This window comes from Bos taurus, chromosome 12 (genome assembly GCF_002263795.3).
Source record: "Bos taurus isolate L1 Dominette 01449 registration number 42190680 breed Hereford chromosome 12, ARS-UCD2.0, whole genome shotgun sequence".
NCBI classification, from domain to species: Eukaryota; Metazoa; Chordata; class Mammalia; order Artiodactyla; family Bovidae; genus Bos; species Bos taurus.
Window position 1 is genome coordinate 23,237,326 of NC_037339.1, and position 20,709 is coordinate 23,258,034.

A 20,709-nucleotide genomic window follows, 5' to 3' on the forward strand; every position below is an offset into this window, starting at 1 on the left:
TTCTTTCATACCTAAGTCCTGTACACTCTAAAATGGAAGATTTGTGGATTCAAACGTAAAAAGACTAAGCTACTGAATTCATAATTCCAGTCTGCATTCTACTAGAGTTGTCAGAATGCCAAATGCCAAAGGAAACAGTGCTTGTTTCTTTCAAAAAGAGAAAAGCGGTTACGATCAAGATGACTTTCCAGGAGGATGTGGGAAGTCCTTGAGTAGCTGAGACTCCAAAACTTGGTGGGTTTTTTGTGTTCCATGGGAGGAGACAGGAATCCTTGGATTAACCTAAACTGGGTCAGAGAAGAATTTGCTGTTCAGGCTGAGGTTGGCCTTTTGTTGGAGATGATCTGCAACTGAAATAAAAAATTAACACCTCTACACCAGACCAAATGGAGTTGAGTTTGAGCAAACTCCAGGAGATGGTGAAGGACAGGGAAGCCTAGCGGGTCGCAGTCCATGGGGTCGCAATGAGACGCACGTGACTGAGCGACTGAACAACAGCAACAGCAGCAGCAGTCTTTGGCAGGATCTCTCTTTGGACTTTAATAGGAGCCACATTTATTAAGCAAAGAAATTTCTCTCCTTTGTGCTATTTGTTAGTGCAGTGGCATTTGATATACTGGAGCATTTTTGTCGTCTTAGACCTAAATGTTTTGAAAGACAAGTTGTATTTTGTTTTGGCAGGAGACGGCTTCCTTGATGTTCTGCTAACTGCTGTACTTTCCCCTCTCATTCTAGCCTCCTTCAACATACAATCCACATAAACCTGTCCCTTACCCGATACCTCCATGCCGACCACACGCAACTATTGCACCAAGTAAGGAGCTCTTTCAGAGTTCACTTTTTTTCCTTTTTGCTCTTTATTTATTAATTTGAAAGCAAAGGTTGGTATATATACTCTGGAAATCTGGAGCACTCATGAAATATGCTATGCTGAGCTTTCCTTTGCCCATAGTTGGTTACTCTAGGGTATTGGTCTACAACAGTGCAGAGGACTAAGAGGATTAATATCTCATTTAGGATATTTTCCTTTTGATAAATTAATTGTAGATTTTTTTTTCATTGTTACTTATTTATATAAGCTTTTGCTTATGGGTAAATCATCTTGAATCCCTTTTTTGATAGTTGGTATTCAAAGACATCATTAGTGCATTTAACTTGAAAGGGCCAAGTGTGTGTGCTTGACATAAAAGGCAAATCATACACATCTGGCAGGTTCTGCCCACCGTGCCCTTCAGTGAGTTAGGCCTGGAGAGAGCCTGCACTGGAAATAGAAGTCTCTGCTTGTCTAATTCGAGCTCACTCTTCACCCAAGCCTCCATGTAAAACACAACTGTACTAGATGACACAGTTTTAGAAATAAAGTCGGTGGCTGTGTCAATACAGCTTGAACTCGGAATGATGCTAAATTGTACTTTTTTTTTCTATTATATTTTTATTTTAGGTGCTTATAACAATGCAGGTCTGGTACCGTTAGCCAACGTCATAGCTCCAGGAGTGCCCCCGCCACCTCCATATACTCCTAATCCAGTAGCAGCAGGTAAAATCAGGTTGTTATGGGGTGTTAAAAGGCAATAACTTTCTCACCTTACATTCGGGGGGACAGATGTGTGGTGTGTTATTGTCCTAACAGGGAGCACAGCCCCCAAGCCTGCTGATGGAGCCGAGTGTGTGACATCCAGGCTCCATTAGAGTGGTCTCGGTCCACATGCAACAGATTTCTGTGTGTTAATTTTGTAGCCTGCAGCTTTACCAAATCCACTGATGAGTTCTGGTCGTCTTCTGGTAGCATCTTTAGGATCAGCATCTATGTAGGGTCTTGTGTGTATAGTAAGTATCATGTCATCTGCAATCAGTGACAGTTTAACAGCTTCTTTTCCAACTGGGATTCCCTTTACTTCTTTTTCTTCTCTGATTGCCATGGCTAGGACTTCCGAAACTATATTGAATAAAAGTGGAGAGAGTGGACATCCTTGTCTTGTTCCCGATCTTAGAGGAAATGGTTTCAACTTTTCACCATGGAGTATGAGGTTAGCTGTAGGTTTGTAGCATATGGCCTTTATTATGTTGAGGTAAGTGTGAACATGACCAGGCCGTAGAAACAGGAACCATTTCTCCTGAGTCGGACGCTGACAGGCAGTGGAAGAGCATCACTGACCTGGCGAGCGTCGCTCTTAGGGCACCTTGTGTCTGCCGTGGGGAGGAAAGGCTTGTTAGAAGGTGCTCAGAAGCGCTGAGCCTGCCCACACGCTTTCCAGGCCAGCCTTTCCTTTGGGCCCATTGGGAACTCAGGATATGAAGTGTAAATGTTTTTTTCTATCTTGTCAAATTGTTCCCCCAAAAGACTGCACCTGTTTATACCAGCCAGTGAGGGTATATGAGCATACCATTTCTCACACCCTTTTGAAATGGAATGATAACAGGTTTTTTGTTTTACTTTTGCCAATCTGATAGACTGATTCAGCTGATGCCTTCTTTTGTCTGTCTTTTACAAAAGTTTATTTCATTCAGCTATTTGATTTGACTCTCCTGAATTTTGTCTTGTTTAGGAAACCCTTCCCCAACCCAGAAGTGCAGCAACATCTATATTCTCTAATTACTGTTGTAATGATTGTTTTTAAGTGTATAGCTTTTCATTTACTTGCCATTTATTTCTGTATGTGTGTAGGGTAGGGCTAGAACTGAAATTAAGTTCTGTCTTAATTTACTTTTGCCCTTCCCCAGGATTCAGAGTTACTTACTAAAGTTTAATAAATTCTTTTTTTCTAGTCAGAATGGTTTTGGTGTTTGCCAAGAGTACTCTGATTAAAGTTGCAAAATCTTTTTTCTAAAATCTGTCATTTTATTTCTTGCCCTTATTCACAGTATGTTTTAACCTTAGGGTTTTACATTTTTGTGTAGACAGACAGACAGACAGAGGTTGTGGAAGAAGAGCTGGAACCATGTTACCTTAGTCAGGTATTTTTAACCCTAAGTAGGTAGGCCAGGTAGTCTGGGTCTTCTAAGATTCCTACTCCATCTGGAATTCATTTTCATGTCGGGTGAAGTAGAGGGTTATCTTAATTTTTTTTTCCAGACAGTAGTCGGTCCGTCCATGCCAGCACTGTTTATTAACTAATCTGTTTTCCCTGCTGCTTTGAAATAATACATTTATCTTAAGTTTTCATTTACACACATGGCTCTAATTCTGGGCTCTTTATTCTGTTCCAATCTAGTTACTTTATGTTGCGATGATACTATATTGATTTAATTAGCAGATTTACAGTGTATTCTGACATCTAATAAAGCTAGCTTTCTCTCACTGTATTTTCGTATCTTTCTTACCCACTTTTGGAAATTGATTCTTCCATGTGAACTTTTAAGATCACCTTATGCAATTAGAAAAGAGTTGAATTTATGTATTTGTAGTTATATAGTAATTTGGAGAGATGACTTTTTTATGATATTAAATTTTACCATTTAATTATATATATATGTGTGTGTGTCTTTAAATCATGGCAAGTGGTAGTGTTTTTCCAGGCCTTATGTTATTGCTTGCAGTAAGTGTTTTTTGGGGTGGGGGAGGTTTATTTGAGTTATAGCTGATTTACAATGTGTTAATTTCTGCTGCTTTCAAGAAGATTTTGTAGTTTTCTTCATATAGGTTTTTTTGCCTTAGGTTTGTATCTAGGAATTTTAGAGGAATTTTTTTGTTACAATTATAAATGGATATTTTATTTGTAGCTGCTTGTTACTGATTTCCTATTTTAGTTTTTTCTTTGAAAGTCTCTTCTGGGTATAAAATGTCAGCTGACTTATACTTTACTGAGTATAAGTAAGCTGCCTGCCCTCCCCGCCCCACCCACCCCAGCCTTATTGGGAATTGACCCTTATTGGGTCCACACTTCTTTTTTGTTTTCATTTTTCAGAAGTCTTTTGCCTGTATCTTTATTTTTAATATTATGATATATACTAGAATCTGATTTTTGTAAACCAGTGGGGAAGAGACTTAATAGGGGTTTCAGATATTCATAAAAATTGCATATTTGTTCTTAGTCCTTCCATTTTATTTTTATGCTCATTATTATTCTTTTATCCAAGTTTTTCATTTTTCTTATTTTTGTTTACTTGAATTCATTCACATTGCTTTAAAATTTTTTAAAAACTTTTCTTTCCTTGCTCCTACTCAAACTTAGAATTTCTATCTTTAAATATCACTAGTGACCATCTTCATATTCTTAGTGGTTGTCAGTGTACAGAAAGTAAAAACAGCTGTCCTGCATCCCACCGTTGACTTCCATACAGCCTCTCCTTAATCATCAATTTGTGTCTCTTGATGGAATACATTTTTCCTTCTGTGCCTCTGAACTCATGGCTTCTTAACTTTGTGACTTCTCTTTGATGCCCTGTCCTCATATACTCACTCTAATTTTCTTTTAGTAGAAAATTTCTCTAATTAGCTTTTTCAAAAAGGGTAGAGCTGTAGGATTATAGATGAGAAACCCAATTCTCACTAATTTTCTTTATGAGACCCTTAGTCTCTTTCTATAAACTTACAAAGAAGACATTCCTTATCTTTAGAGTTCACAAATGTCTTTAGTCTTGGAGTTCAGATATTTCACCAGGATATTTAGGTGTGGATCTTATGGTTAATCCTTTCTAGAACTCTGTAAGCCCTTTAGATGTGAAAACTCAAGTCTTTAAAGCTTTGGAAAATTTTGTCTTTATATTCCTTTAATTAATGATATTTTATCTCTTTTTTCTCCTTCTAGTACTCTTATTTTTCAGTGTATTTGTTCTAAGTCTCTTAGCTAGTCATTCAGTACTTAAAAAAAATTTTTTTTGTCATCTTAAATGGAACTTTTAATTTCAACTATGTAATTTAGCTTTCAGTAGTGTTATTTCTGATCTTCACCATTCTTTGCACTTATTAACTTGGAGTAGATTTTTATATCTAAAATCTTCAGCTTCTCTGCTTGTTTTCTTACAATATTATGTGTGTATATATTCTTCATTTGCATTACAGGATTTTAAAGTTCTTTTTCTTCCATTAAATCTCTGGATAGACACTGTCTAAGTTTATTTGTACTCAAGTCCCTTAAACAAGCTTGATCTTTTTTACTCTCTGTGTCAGGGCTTGTGGGTTCCCTTTTTGCACTTTACGCCTGTCACACTGATGCTTTCTTGGGCAGTTACTGACAAGCCACGAGAGGTCATTTGTTTGCCACTGTATCTCTGAATAATGGCTTGGTAAGATGGGTCCTTTCCCATGGGGCTGGAGAGGGTGTGCTTTAGGCTGTTGGTCTCATGGCTTCAGCTCGGGCAGTTCCCCCTGACATCTCCTAGCGTGGGGCCTTTTCTAGAACTGAGTACAGCAGTGGACAGAGCCACTTTCTCGCTGTTTGCTTGGTGACGCACCCACCTTGTGAGATTGGCCCCTCGGGCGGCAGTGGATCCTGCCCTCAGCGCCCACCTCCCCTTCCAGGCCTCCCCTGCACTGTAGGCATGGTGCCCAGCAGTGCTTGTCAGCTTAGCCGGTGACAGTGGCTCCTGTCTGCACTCCTACTGCACTCCCTCCTAGACGCACACCAGGCCTTCCACCATCTTTCCGAAAAGCCTTCTTAAATGAATCTATAAAACAACAGTGTTTGCTTAAAGCCCGATATGGAGAAGTGGTGGGGACAATTGCTCATAATCCTTGCAGTCTTCCTATAGTTACTACTATGATTTTTGTTTATTTCCTTTTTTTTTAATAGGCATATATTGTTTTTCCTAACACAGTATACATAACATATTCTGGATTTTTTTTCTTTTACCCCAGTCTCTGATTATTATGATGGTGAATAATTTGATTAAAGCTGGAAATCAAGTTTTATTTATTTATTTATTTTCTCATAGAGAATGAAGACCTCTCCAGTCAGTCAAAACCTACACAGAATCAAGGTAAGCACCAAATTTGATGTCTGTCCTGGCTGCCTGCTCTGTTTTCCACTGAGATCAATTTGAGTTTGAGTGTATTTGAAATCTTTATGCTTTAGGGAAAGTTCCTGGTTAAAAAATTTAATTAATCAATGCTTGCTAAAAGTGACTTTAAGAGTGATACATTTTATTAGAAAGTGAAATTTTGATGGTGGTACATTTTAAGGACATTGCATGCAATATATAAAATATAATCTATAAAATGTCTATCTTACAGAATCATCTAAGAAAGCTTTGAAATCCATATTAACTGGATTTAAAAATAATTATATGTCTCTGTTGCAGTTTGTAAAACTTTGAAGCCGTCTCAGTGCTATGTGGCATTATATCTGCATTCACTTCACATTGTATGATATTCGAAGCCTCATTTTCTTAAATATATAAACAACATTTCTTTTTGATAAAAACCCTTTTTTGACAAATGCTGTGTCAAATAGATCTTTTAGACTTAGTTATTTCAATAAGTATTCAGAGTAGTGTAATTTAACGTAAGGAAAGAAGAAAGAGTTGACGAAGGGGCAGCAGAGCAGGAAGCGCAACCAGCAGGTGAAGGTGAGGCAAGGCCTCCACGTGGCAGCGGCTCTGTGATGTTTTCCCCTCCCCATAGTGGAGGATATGTGTGCTCAGTAAAGAGATGCTGTCTGCTTTGAGACAAAACCTGGGACCAGTTCTCACGTAGCAGAGTAGCACATGAATCTGAGCATCGCAGTGCACAGGTAGGAATCTTGGGAGAATTCCATTCCCCGAGAATGTGTGGCAACAGTGCTTTTTAGCTGGTAATTTCTAAGGCAGTAGCATAGCAGGGAGGAAAAGACCCTAAGTGAGACGTCAGGACATAATAGTATTTGATCCTGGCTCTGGTACCACCTGGTTTTGTAACCTTGAGCAGCTGATTTAGCTTCTAGCAAAGGGAGATTAAGGAAACTTCAGCCTTTATGCTCAGCTTTGTTAATAGATCTGTTTTTAAAGAGAATAAACAGATTAAGTATCATCAGCACCTTTATTGGAAGAGCACACTTTGCTTTTCCTTTGCTGTGTTATGTTAGCATACTTAAGATTGTTTTTCCTTTTTGAACCATATTACAAAACAAGTATAGTGCTTAAGAACACAAGTATGACAGACCTTGGTTCTGTCACTTCATAGCTGCATGACCTTTTTATCATCATCATTATTGATATCACTGTGGTAAGATCTCTTATTGAGATCTACCCTTGTAACCAATTTTTAAGTACACAGTATAGTATTGTTAACTGGAGGCATGGTGTTGTACAGCTAATTTCTAGAATTCACTCATCTTTCATAACTGAAACTTTATGTCCTTTGAACACCGCTCAATAGCTGCATGATCTTTTAACAAATGACTTAATCACACTAAGCCTGGGATTGCCCATCTCTAAAATGGGGATATCAGTGCCTGTCAGGGTTATATGAGGACAAATAAAATGATGGGTGTAAAGTACTTAGCACAGGATCTAACACATCGTGTTTTGTGGTATTTCCCACAAAAGGAAAGTGTTATTTCCCATGGTATGGTTTTGAGGGGTGGGGGGGTTCATTTTTGTTTTGTTCCACTTTGACTGCAGGCACTGTGATTAATAGTGCGTGGCTTTTGTGTCATTATACGTAAAGCTCTCCAGCAGAGGTTGCTATAAAGAACACTGTGGGAAGCTTGGCTTTCCCTTGCCATCTGTCATTAACTACATGGTCCTCAGCATGAAGTTAAATAAGACAGGGAATTCTCAAATGTTTTCCCCACCAGATGTTTCCCACCCAATGTTAACCTAAATCATTTTTTGGTACATTATTTACAAACACGAAACTAGGCATATATTCCTTGTGCTTCTAGTTTTTATAAAACAAATGGAATACAGAGCTACAAACCTATTTTCATATGTACTCTCAATTTAAAATGATAGTGATTTTCTTGAAACTAGATTACGGCTCATGATATGAATATGGTATGAACTACAGATCTTTTGTGGAGAAGGAAATGGCACCCCACTCCAGTACCCTTGCCTGGAAAATCCCATGGACGGAGAAGCCTGGTAGGCTACAGTCCATGGGGTCCCAAAGAGTCGGACACAACTGAGCGACTTCACTTACTCACAGATCTTTTGAGTTTAATGTTTATATATTTATGTTTTACTATTTGTCGATTCTCCTCCCATATTGATTGTCTAAAACAGCTGTAAAATTTGTTCAGCCCAGTGCAGCACCCTTTGGCCATCACTTAGTACAAATGCATTACGTGGATGTGGGCTTCCTCCATTCTTGTCCTGTGGTCCTTTCTCCATCTGTAATTAACACAGTGCATCACTTTATGGACCATGTCAGCTTCCTTATGTCCAGAGTCTTTATTATGCGTAGATTTAAAAAGTGAAGTCTTAGTCCATGAAAAGGTCTTTCAGTTGATTATCACTGCAAAGGGAACATTCTCTATTTACAACTGAAACAGACTTCAGTGTGAATATAGCATGGACGGTAGGTGTCATTATGACATTAACTACCTAAGTCTTGCATTCCATTTGGCACCAACAAGATCAGAAGCTAAGGTTTTCATTTATTGATTCAGGAGGGAATCCCAGGCATTCCCAAAATGCTTGTATTATTTGTAGAGTTTATCAGAATAGAAGTACTATAGAAGTTTTGAGAATAAGTCTTTGGGTGGGTTTGAGAACTGTAGCTGAAGTAATCGTGAGGTATCCAGCGCAGCAAACACTTAACTAAACACGTAAATGCCAGGCCCTGGGCTAGGTGTGAAGACTAAAGATGAACTTGATATGGCTTTTGCCCCTAAAGCCTAGGACAAACCAAGTAAAGTTAGAGGTTAAGAGGAGTCAGTATGAGAAAGTGCTTGGGGGAAAATCTGTAGAGATTTTGGTAATCAACTCCCACAGTGGCAACCAAGAATACTGCAGAGATGGCCTGAGTATACTCGATCACCTTGTGTGCCTCTAGAGGGGATGATGTCCTGACAGCTCTTCAGAGAGGAAATGACTTGTAATACTGCTCTAGACAAGTAGCCTGAGAGAAAGTACACCAACACTAATCACAAAATAAATTCTTTGAATTTTTTTAAAATTGGGAAGCTAGGAAAGGAAAGTTTTATTTGCTCACTTGTCAAGGCTTCCTCACTGTGAACGGGAAGGCTGTGCTGATCAGAGTCCAGAACTCTGCAGGATCTAACCGAGGCTGCCTGGTGAAAATGGAATCCAGCAATGTGTACACTGCAGTAGCCTCTTAAACCTGTCATTGGTTTTTCTTTGACATCTGTTAAATATTACATAAACTTTTATCCATTTTCTTTTGAGTTAACATTTGAACTCTCAGCCGTGATGATAACCTCTTGCCTCTCCTCCTCTTCCAACGCAGCATTCTCCACCCCAGCCAGTCAACTCTTTCCCCCGCATGGCTCCAATCCCTCGACACCCGCTGCAACTCCGGTTCCTACGGCTTCCCCCATCAAGGCAGGAACTCATCCATCAGCATCGGCCACCGCCAGCCTCCCAGGGATGAACTTGGCGAATACCGTCCTTCCTGTGTTCCCGGGGCAGGTCTCCGCCATTCACCCGCCTCAGCCCATGACGCCGAATCCCACGGTGATCAGGACGCCTTCGCTGCCGGCCACCGCAGTGACCTCTGTCCACAGCACCACGGCCACGCCCGTTCCTTCCGTGTTTTCTGGCCTCGTTCCCCTGCCAGGTCCTCCCACCCTCCCAGCCCCGGCCCCTCAGGCCACGGCTGCGCCTCGGGCCACTCCGCCTCGGGCCACTCCGGCTTCCAGTGAAACGTTCACCAGCCTCCCCTTCCCCGCCCCCTCTACCGCTGCCGCCACCAACAACCTCAACTCCGCTTCACTGTCGTCGGTTTTCGCAGGGCTCCCCTTGACCCTGACGCCGGCGTCCCAAGGCGTGTCCAACCCGACACCCTCCGTCATCGCCGGGGGCTCGGCTCCCGGTGTCGCCTGTCCCCTGGCTGTGAACAGCCCCCTCCTGTCCGCCCTGAAAGGCCTCCTGACGTCCAGCGATACCAGCCTCATCAGCTCCTCCGCCCTGCCTTCCGCGGTGACCAGTGGGCTGGCCTCGCTCTCCTCCCTGGCCAACCAGGGCGCCGACCTCCCGGGCTCAGCCCCTAACAAGGGCTACGGGCCACCGCAGGTGCCCACGCCGGGCCTGGCGCTGTTCCCCGGGCTGCCCTCGCCCGTGGCCAGCGCGGCGGCCTCCACGCCACCCGCCCTGCCCACACCCGCCGCCCCCTCCTCGGCCTCCTCGGGGCTGGCCGCGGCGGGCTGCGGCTCCTCCGCCGCCCACCCGCACGGCCCCGCGACTCCCGCCGTCACCACCCTGCCGGTGGTGGTCAAGACGGAGCCCACCAGCCCCAGCCCCACGCCCTCAGCCTTCAAGGGCCCGGCCCCCGCCGCCGCCGTGGGCGCGCTGGGCCTTTCCGGGGCCCTGGGCCGGGCATACCCCGCGGCCTCGGTGCCCATCAGCCTGCCATCCTGCCTTAACCCCGCGCTGCCGGGCCTCCCGGGGCTGAGCGCGCCCCTGACGGGCTCGAGTGCCCTGCCCGCCCTGCCCCTGGCCCCGCACGGCTCCTCCACACCCATCACCCCAGTCTTCACCGCCCTGCCTCCATTCACGTCTCTGACCAGCAGCTTCCCCCTGGCCGCCACCCCAGCCCTCAACCCCCCGGTCTCCGCGCCCGCCGCCCCCGCCTCCACCTCGGCGGCGCCTCCGCACCCTGGCCCCGGCTCCGCAGCGCCTGCGCTCCCCGGACTCTCGGCCCCGACACCTGCTTCGGCGGCCGCGGCCTTCCCCCTCAGCCTGCCAGCCGCCGTGCCCTCACTCTTCTCCGTGGCACAGGGCCCACTGCCGGCCTCGGCACCCTCCTACCCCGGCTTCTGCGTCTCCAGCGCCCCTGGGGCCCCCGCACTGCCTGCCTTCCCGGGGCTGCAGCCGCCCGCCACCGGTGCCGCCACTGCTCCGTCTCCAGCGCCCGTCCTCCCGGGCTTCGCCTCTGCCTTTAGTTCCAATTTCAACTCGGCTCTGGTTGCGCAGGCCGGGTACGTGCATGGTCTGGAGAGAGGGGAGATGGTTCTTCGCACGACTGATCGTGCGTGATCTCGAAGTTAAAATGAGTCAGAAGCGAATTGTTGGCCCAAAATTATCTTTTTCTGGGCCGACACTTAAAAGGGCTTAAAATGTTTATCTTAACCTGTTTCTTTTTGAGATAAATGTATAAACTATCAATGCCTGCTCAGATAATCAGCAGGGATTCCCTGGTGGCTCAGATGGTAAAGAGTGTAATGCGGGAGACCCAGGTTCGATCCCTGGGTCAGGCAGATACCCTGGAGAAGGAAATGGCAACCCCCTCCAGTATTCTTGCCTAGAGAATCTCATGGACAGAGGAGTCTGGCCCAGTACAGTACATGGGTCACAAAGAGTCGGACACGACTGAGTGACTTCACTTTCACTTTCAGATAACTTTTAAGATTTGCATTTGGTGATTTATGTTGACAAAACAGCAAAACATAAACTCACTGAATTCAGAATAATAGACTTGATAATGGAAAGTAAGTTTTACGTCAGTGCGTAAGACTTATGTGAAACATTTTTAATTCCTTACAATAGAGAATTTCTAGGATGTTTTTTAACATCTTAAGATAGTATTTGACAGATGTAGAAACAATAGCTTTTATGTCTGTCTTGCATGTTGACCCATTCTCTCTGTTTCAGCTTATCATCTGGACTTCAAGCTGCAGGCAGTTCAGGTTTTCCAGGCCTCTTGTCCCTCCCAGGCATCCCGGGATTTTCCCAGAACCCCTCACAGTCATCCCTGCAGGAATTGCAGCATAATGCAGCTGCACAGTCAGCATTGTTACAGCAGGTGAGCAGCCCTGCCTGGAGCAAATAAGGATGGTAATAGGTATAACATAGCTTCTGTAGTGATAACCTTGCCATACAGGTAGTGGTATTCCAGCACTGACCCAGAATGGCTCTTAGCAGAATGTCTGGAGATTTGATGATGAATTCCCTCTCCCAAATCTACAAATTATCCTTGTTTTCCTTCAGGAGAGTAACAGAGGTGGTAGAATATATTCATCTGTGTGTTTTTTCTGCTTAGAGACTTTTAAATCTCAGTCTGGAGATTTTTACATACAGAATCTTTAGATGTAACAGTTAAATTTTAGCTTGTCTTCTTTAGTTAAAGCTAAAGTAGTGGACCATTGAGGCAAATTTTCTCCAGAAAACCTGTTCTTTTTTTAAAGAATGTTAAACACTTTAAAGGCATTTCTATGCACCTCTACCATCTGAAGAAGTCTGAATGTTTCTTAAAAATTTCAGGAGACTGAACAGACTTACCTTGCCCCAGCATTTTTTTTTTTTTTTTTCTTTTAAAGAAAGAAAAAAGTGGGACTGGCCAAAGCAAGCACAGGCCTGATGGAATTTGGCACTCTGCTCACCTGTGTGTTCTTCTTTCTGTCAGGTCCACTCAGCGTCAGCTCTGGAAAGCTACCCAGCTCAGCCAGATGGGTTTCCTAGTTACCCTTCAGCACCAGGAACACCATTTTCTCTGCAGCCAGGCCTGTCCCAGAGTGGGTGGCAGTGAATACATTTTAACGCATATCCTCCTGCAGAGCAACGTGAGAATTGCCCGAGGACCGCAGTGAACCGTCTGACAAATGTGAAGTTGGCCAGAAGTCAGGAAATGGGGCTAAGGATGATCCTGGGGAAACTGTGATAAGAGTTAAAAAAAAAAAAACACAGTTGCATTCTTTAAAAATGTTTTTAAGTGTGAACACTCCCCTATGTAAATATACTGATGACAAATTGTACAGAGAATAGTATTTTAAAAAGTGTTTGGGGACTTTTCACCTGCACCCTATGACATTTCGAACGGTGTACGTGAGCGGTGTAGGGGACTACTAGAGAGGATGTTGAACTCTTTCTAGCCGAATACAGCCTTAACTCTGCCTGTGCAGCATCCACTGACAGACGTAATGGTCGTGCCTCAGACTTACAGGTTGCATGTGGCCCTGGGGGAGTTACCACCCTTGATACGCTTAAGTGGTTCCTATTAGCATCGCTGGAACTCAGTATCCATATTCCAGATATATCCACAAAAGGGAACTTGAGACCCACCATTATTTTTAACCCCTGACATTAACAAACATACATGTACTGCTGAATTTAACCCAGTGTATTTCAGGTAAGTGAAAATGGTGCTTCATATAGTCCTTAGAATGACTTTCAGGTGTTTTCAACTAAAAACATAAATATATATATCCAGAACTACTTTCTTACAGAAATACAAGTAAGGCCTGTGATAATTTGCCTTCAAAACATATTTCTTAATCTCAGCAGTATCCAAATGTGAGTGAGGAACATTGGACTGACCCTTGGGCCACCTCTATTACTCATTGTACTCTGGAAGCTCTTGGTGAATGTTTACAATCATGGGATGTAGTATTTCTATTTGTACTTAGAATCAAATGCTTATCTAAAATAATGATGTGACAACAGATAGAGAAGACTTGGCTCTGTTAGTAAATATGCAGTGTGTACTCTACTTAAGGACCTGTGGTAGTATAACATGATTGAATGTCATTAATTTAAGTAAAATAACTGCCACATTCAGGGGGATCGGGGGAGTAGCAAGAATGATTTCCAATCCTGTGATTAAAAGTATGAACTATAGAATCTACTGTGGTACATTTCAGCATCTAGAAGTTTTACTTTTATAAAGACGGTGTCTAGAAGATGTTGCTAATGTATTTTCCTTCAACATGGGGAACAAACTTTTTAAGTATATTAATAAATATTCCTGTATGGTCAGTTTTTAACAGTTTTTTAAAATAAACTTTATGGATACAACAGATTTTATGTGTTTTATTCAGCGCTTGGATAAGTATTTTAAGTTTTTGTCTTGGAGCTAACATATAGGACATTTTTGTCTGAATTTAGTTGGAAGTCAGCGTCTACTACTGATGCTCACTTAACACCTCACGTGAATGTTGAAACACAACTAACACTTGACACGGACTATTTATGGCTGTAATTATCTTCCAGCACAGACTAGAAGTTGTTATTTGTTCTTTTTGAGTCTACACTGTGTGTGTGTGTGTGTGTGTGTGTGTGTGTGTGTGTGTGTGTGTGCGCGCGCGCTCAGTCACTCAGTAGTGTCTGACTCTTGGTAACCCCATGGACTGTAGCCCACCAGGCTCCTCTGTCCATGGATATTTCCAGACAAGAGTACTGGAGTAGATTGCCATTTCTTCCTCCAGGGGGTCTTCCCAACCCAAGGATCAAACTTGGGTTGGGAAGTTTGATCATAATGTGTGTCCTGCATTGGCAAGCAGATTCTTTACCACAGCACCACTGGGAAACCCTCATAAGTTTAATCTTAAGCTTTACACTTGGCTTGCTAGATGGGTCTCATCTGCCTTTATAAAGTAGTGTCCCAGAATTTTAGAGAAGACTTAACATCAAATCAAGTTTAATGAGCCTTTTTTGTTTTTAAAGGTAACACAATAGTAGTAAACAATGTCAAATTTGGTTCAATTAACATATGAAATAATAGACAATATAAAGTAAGTTGAGAAAAATGATCAAAGTTAACATATCCCCAGGGTCCTTGTACTCAGGAGGGACTTTATGATAAATGTTTAACTTTTAAACATTAGGCCCAATAAAATTTTATGATAAGGGTTAAAAGTTGTGTTTTTAACTCCTAATTGGTGAGGAGGAGAAAATAGAATAAGAAAAAATCATCCAGAAAGAAAGCACAGCAAAGTGGAAGAAATAAGCACACAGCAAGGTGTTAGTTAGCTCTGATTGCCTGTCTGTTGGTTTCACAACAGTGAAGACAGAAAGAAAGAAGCAGGCTCAGATGATTTTTCAGGCAGGTTCAACTGAACAGACTCTTGCAAGAAAATAGAAAAACACCCCTCAACACATTCTTATAGACATTATAACCTTGAAACAAAAACTGAGGCTGGAATAGTGTGAAAGAAAAATGTAAGTCAACCTTTTTCAAGAAGAGAGTAAAACATCAAAACGAAATACGTGCTACATAATGAAGAAGAAAGTGAAGTCGCTCAGTCGTGTACAACTCTGTGATCCCGTGGACTGCCTGCCAGGCTCCTCCGTCCGTGGGATTTCCCAGGCAAGAATCTGGAGTGGGTTGCCATTTCCTTCTCCAGGGGATCTTCTGGACCCAGGAATTGAACCCAAGTCTCCCACATTGCAGGCAGACTCTTTACCGTCTGAACCAGCAGGGAAGCCCCATGAGCTACATATACAGAGCATTATTCTTAAACAATATGATACACCACGATCAAGTTGCATTTACATGAGGAGAGCAAGGATAAAGTAACATAGAGCTAAAAGTGTGAGACTTCCTGGTGGTTCGTGGCTCCCACACTCCCAATGCAGGAGCAGGTTTGATCCCTGGTCAGGGAACTAGATCCCAGATGCCACAACTAAAGATCTGGCGTGTCTCAGTGAAGACTGACAACCCCAAGGGCTACAACTAAGACCTGGGGCAGCCAAATAAATATTTTTAAAAAGAAATCTTAAAGTGCAATTCAACACATCAGCAAGTAGAGAAAAAATTTTCTCAGTCTCTGTAAAAAAAAAAATCTGATAAAACTTAATCACCATAATGTTTCACATACACACAGCAAACTAGGAAAAGGAGGAGACTATCAGGTAAAGGAATTATAAAAGCATAACACACAGTTTTTAATTATACAATTTAGAAATATCCTTTTACAATCAGAGACTGATCAAGTAAAATGCATTTCCTCATTTTACTAGCATCCTAGCTTGCATAGAAAGGTACAGAAAAAGAAGTAAATGGTATAATTATTGGAAAGAAATATATGCTTCGTGAGATTTACAGATTGTTATATTCAAAAGTCAATCCCAGTTTCAAATATGAGCAACAGCAGAAAATCACTGGATCTCCAAAGAAGTCCTATATGTATATTATTTTAAAAACTGTAAAAGCGAGAGAACACAATTATGGATTGTGGTTATAGGGAGGTGGGGTGAGACTTAGGAAAGAATATTCAAATAGCTTGTGGTGTTGGCAATGTTCTCGTTCTAAGGTTGGATAGTATATTCATTGTTCATTTTATTCAATAAATATACACATACATGCATGATATATGGAGAAGGCAATGGCACCCCATTCCAGCACTCTTGCCTGGAAAATCCCATGGATGGAGGAGCCTGGTGGGCCGCAGTCCATGGGGTCGCTAAGAGTCGGACACGACTGAGCAACTTCACTTTCACTTTTCACTTTCATGCATTGGAGAAGGAAATGGCAACCCACTCCAGTGTTCTTGCCTGGAGAATCCCAGGGACGGGGGAACCTCGTGGGCTCGTGGGCTGCCGTCTATGGGGTTGCACAGAGTCGGACACGACTGAAGCAACTTAGCAGCAGCAGCATGATATATAATTGCATATATTATTGTTATAATATTGTATGTATTATTTCACATGCATCATAAAATTTGCATAATTAAAATGTCTATCCAATAGAATAGTTTCTAAGGGGTAGACTAATCTGTGGGCTGGGTGTTCAGGTAGATCCCTTTTGTGCTCCAAGATGAATGTTCAAGGAAAATAAAATTTAGTGCTTCAGGGTACATCATCCTGTCTGTCAAGAGTAGGAATAGAAATAAGATTTATAAAAACTTAGCTGTCCTACGTGGGGAATATTGCCAATATTTTGAAATAACTGTAAATGAGAAAGTAGCCTTTAAAGATTGTATAAAAATAAAAAATTTTTAATTAAAAAAGTGAAGTATATGGCTGTGCTACATGTAAAATAGTGCCAATTTTTATAATAATTATAAATAGGAAGTAACTTTAAAAAATTGTATTAGCAATCAAAATTTCTTTAATTAAAAAAAAAAAAAATAGCTGTTCTCATTTCAGGACTTTCCCTAGCCAAGGAATTGACAGAATGAAAGTTTAGAACCACAGAAAAATCTTCATCAGAAGCATGTTACTGCAATTCTCAATCTGAAGGAGAGAAAATTCCATGAACTGGAGCACAATGGTTTCTATTTTAAGCAAAGGGAGAGGAAACATTGCAAATGGGCTGTTTCTTTCGTTTCCTGAGACTCTTGGTTAGGGACTCAGCTTGTCCTAAATGTTTCTTAGTTGTTAAAATCATTCTTGCTTTCGAGGCTGAGATATTGGAAACATTTTGCAGGAAGAAGAAAAACAGTTGCTTAGTTATCTTCCAAGGGCAATGTGTTTGCCCTAAATACTCGGGAGGCTCTCTACAGCTCCCACCAGGGAATAATTATTGTTACAGTTGTTTGGAATCTTGCCCCTTAGTGACTGGCGGTGCTGGCGTAAGTGCTATTTGGCCAATATTAAGGGAAAATCTAAAAAGTTGAAAAAGTTGGCTTAAAGCTCAACATTCAGAAAACGAAGATCATGGCATCTGGTCCCATCACTTCATGGCAAGTAGATGGGAAACAGTGGAAACAGTGTCAGACTTTATTTTGGGGGGCTCTAAAATCACTGCAGATGGTGACTGTAGCCATGAAATTAAAAGACGCTTACTCCTTGGAAGGAAAGTTATGACCAACCTAGATAGCATATTCAAAAGCAGAGACATTACTTTGCCAACAAAGGTCCGTCTAGTCAAGGCTATGGTTTTTCCTGTGGTCATGTATGGATGTGAGAGTTGGACTGTGAAGAAAGCTGAGTGCCGAAGAATTGATGTTTTTGAACTGTGGTGTGGGAGAATACTCTTAAGGAGATCCAACCAGTCCATTCTGAAGGAGATCAGCCCTGGGATTTCTTTGGAAGGAATGATGCTAAAGCTGAAACTCCAGTACTTTGGCCACCTCATGAGAAGAGTCGACTCATTGGAACTGAGTTGACTCTGATGCTGGGAGGGATTGGGGGCAGGAGGAGAAGGGGACGACAGAGGATGAGATGGCTGGATAGCATCACTGACTCGATGGACGTGAGTCTGAGTGAACTCCGGGAGTTGGTGATGGACAGGGAGGCCTGGCGTGCTGCGATTCATGGGGCCGCAAAGAGTCGGACGTGACTGAGAGACTGAGCTGAACTGAACTGAAGGGAAAATCAATTTAGAAATAGCTAACCCGGCACTTGCAAAACACATTGTTTTCATGACTGTGATGGGGCATCCCATTTGGAGGGAAAGTGGCTTCCTATTGGAGACAAAGACTGTCTATGACCTAGTCCCAAGAAATGATGGAAACAGAAGTTTTCCTGTTGCTCTTAACATCAGAGGTTAGTCCCAAAGTGGAAGTGACATAGTGATCAAGTAGAGGCCAAGAGGAAACAGTGGAATCTACAGATGGATGGTATAGGAGGAATGGACTTTGAGTTTTCAAATGTGCAGCAAACTGGAAAAGCATTAGACAAAGGCAAGAAGAGAGGTGATAAATGTTTGGACACACCTATCAGTCAAAGGCTTCCCAGGTGGCGCTAGTGGTAAAGAATCCACCAGGCAATGCAGGAGAAGCAAAGCGGTTCTGTCCTTGGGTGAGGAAGGAAGTAGGAAATGGCAACCCGCTCCAGAATTCTTGCCTGGGAAATCCCATGGACAGAGGAGCCTGGAGGGCTACAGTCCCTGGGGCCGCAGAAAGGTGAACACACAGCATAGCAATCAATGACTCAGCAATCTTCTATCCAGACGATGCTGTGAAAATTAACCCAAAATTCTCATTTTAGAATGAAGACAGCTGAGTCCTGAGAAATACAGCTTAGTTCCCACTCATGGGAATAATGGTTATCATGTATTAATGCCAGTTATTATTCTGAAATTTTTTTTTTTTTTGGTCTGTGAATCATGTGGGATCTTAGTTCCCCAACCAGTTCCCCCACCAGGGATCGAACCCATGTCCCTGCAGTGGAAGCATGGAATCCTAACCAGTGGACTGCCAGGGAAATCCCTATTGTGAGTATTCTCCATGTACTATTTCATATATTTCTCACACAGATGACCCTGGTAAAGACAATCCACATGCCCATTTTACAGATGGGGGAGAAAAACACAAAGGGGTTAAGTTACCCAGTGTCACACAGTTAGTTCATGGTAGAACCAGGATTTCTTTAAATCCAGGCAACATGAGCGCAGAGCCTGTTTCTTAACCTACTATGACTGTAACATCATTTCCACACCAAGTCATAACCCAGGATGTATGAGGAGCATGCAGAGGACAGGAGTCTAAAGCAGAATGTCTCTGACTGTGCGTGTGCTTGTGTGTCTGTTTTAATCTGTTTCTGGTCCCCAGCCGCCTTTTCTTAAGTTCTAATATTCCATATTAATTCTTATAATTACAATCTGTGGATGACAGCCCTGCATGGTTATTACTGTAATTTGAGTTTGTGGAGAAGGCAATTATGATTATCAAGCAGTTGGCAAAAGTAACCCACAATCTGGGAGGTTTTTTCAGATGAAGTTGCTAAGAAGAAAATAACTACATGTTTGGGAAGAAAAAAGACCAGGAAAGTTGAGATGAGCTGGGAAATCTCAGAAGTTGTTTTGTATTGTTTTGTTTCCACAAACAAAATATCATTTGGAATATTGGTATGAGAAAGATGAACATCAGAAAATTAGAAGATTAGTGTTTTGGGTATTGGAATGAGTGCAAAATTGCCCTTGTTTCCAAGTCATATGATGAAAGAAGGACTCCTGGGGTAGGAGCCTGGGAATCTGGATTCAAGAAAGAGCTTTACAATTTGGGAGCTGTTATCTTTGATAAGGGCTCCCTGATGGCTCAGTGGTAGAGAATCCACCTGCAATGTAGGAGAGATGGGTTCAATCCCTGGTTAAGGAAGATCCCCTGGAGAAGGAAATGGCAACCAACTCTAGTATTCTTGCTTGGGAAATCCCACAGACAGAGGAACGTGGCAGGCTACAGTCCATAGGGTTGCAAGAGTCGGACATGTCTTAGCAACTAAACTACCACCACCACCGTCTTTAATAAAGTACTTATTCATTCATACAACAAGTGTCTGTTGGATGATAGCTATGTGTCTGCATTGTTCTAAATGCTAGAGGTGCCATGGCAGAAAAAAAAAAAAATAGACTCAGTTATTCCCTCATAGAAGTTACAGTGTACAGGTCAGGAGTCACCATTTTCTGTAAAGGGATAAACAGTAAATATGTTAGATTGTGCAGGCTATACAGTCTCTAAAAAGCAACCACTCAACTATGTTATGGCTGTTTAGTCGCTAAGTCATGTCCAACTCTTTTGCAACCCCATGGATTGTAGCCCACCAGCCTCCTCTGTCCATGGAATTTCCCAGGCTAGAATTCTAGAGTAGGTTATGGTTCCTTCTCCAGGGTATCTTCCTGACGTGGGGCTTGAACCCATGTCTCCTGCATTGATAGGTGGATTCTTTACCACTGAGCCACCAGGGAAGCCCAGAAGTGACCAAAAGCAACATAGAAACAAAAAGACATGGCCATGTTCCAGTAACAGTTTATTTACAAAAACTCAGTGGTAGGGCAAATTTGCCCAGCTGAATGCAATTAGCCAACCCCTGATCTAGAGGAAGAAACAAACATTAACCAAATAATAATATGTATGGTAACATGTGCAAAGGCCCTGTGGCACAGAGGACACATGGGTTTAGTAGTTTAGTAGGGGTTTAGTAGGGTTTAGTTTAGTACGGTTGATCGAGGCCAATGGGGCTATTGCTAAATGACAGATCATGTGAGTGCGGCTAGAAAAGGAGGGAGAAACA

At 42.4% G+C, this 20,709-nt stretch overlaps 1 protein-coding gene across 2 annotated transcripts in view; it reads left to right on the forward strand.

Moving 5' to 3' along the window:
* PROSER1 (proline and serine rich 1) overlaps positions 1 to 13,832 on the forward strand; it is a 31,678-nt gene extending 17,846 nt beyond the window's left edge. For both annotated transcript variants that reach the window (XM_002691797.6, XM_025000055.2), the window contains 6 exons: positions 736 to 814; positions 1,442 to 1,537; positions 5,875 to 5,919; positions 9,329 to 11,018; positions 11,692 to 11,842; positions 12,443 to 13,832. In XM_002691797.6, the coding sequence (XP_002691843.1) occupies positions 736 to 814; positions 1,442 to 1,537; positions 5,875 to 5,919; positions 9,329 to 11,018; positions 11,692 to 11,842; positions 12,443 to 12,565 (2,184 nt within the window). In that variant the 3' untranslated portion in view covers positions 12,566 to 13,832. The remainder of the gene's footprint in view (positions 1 to 735; positions 815 to 1,441; positions 1,538 to 5,874; positions 5,920 to 9,328; positions 11,019 to 11,691; positions 11,843 to 12,442) is intronic.
* The last annotated feature ends 6,877 nt before the right edge of the window (positions 13,833 to 20,709 follow it).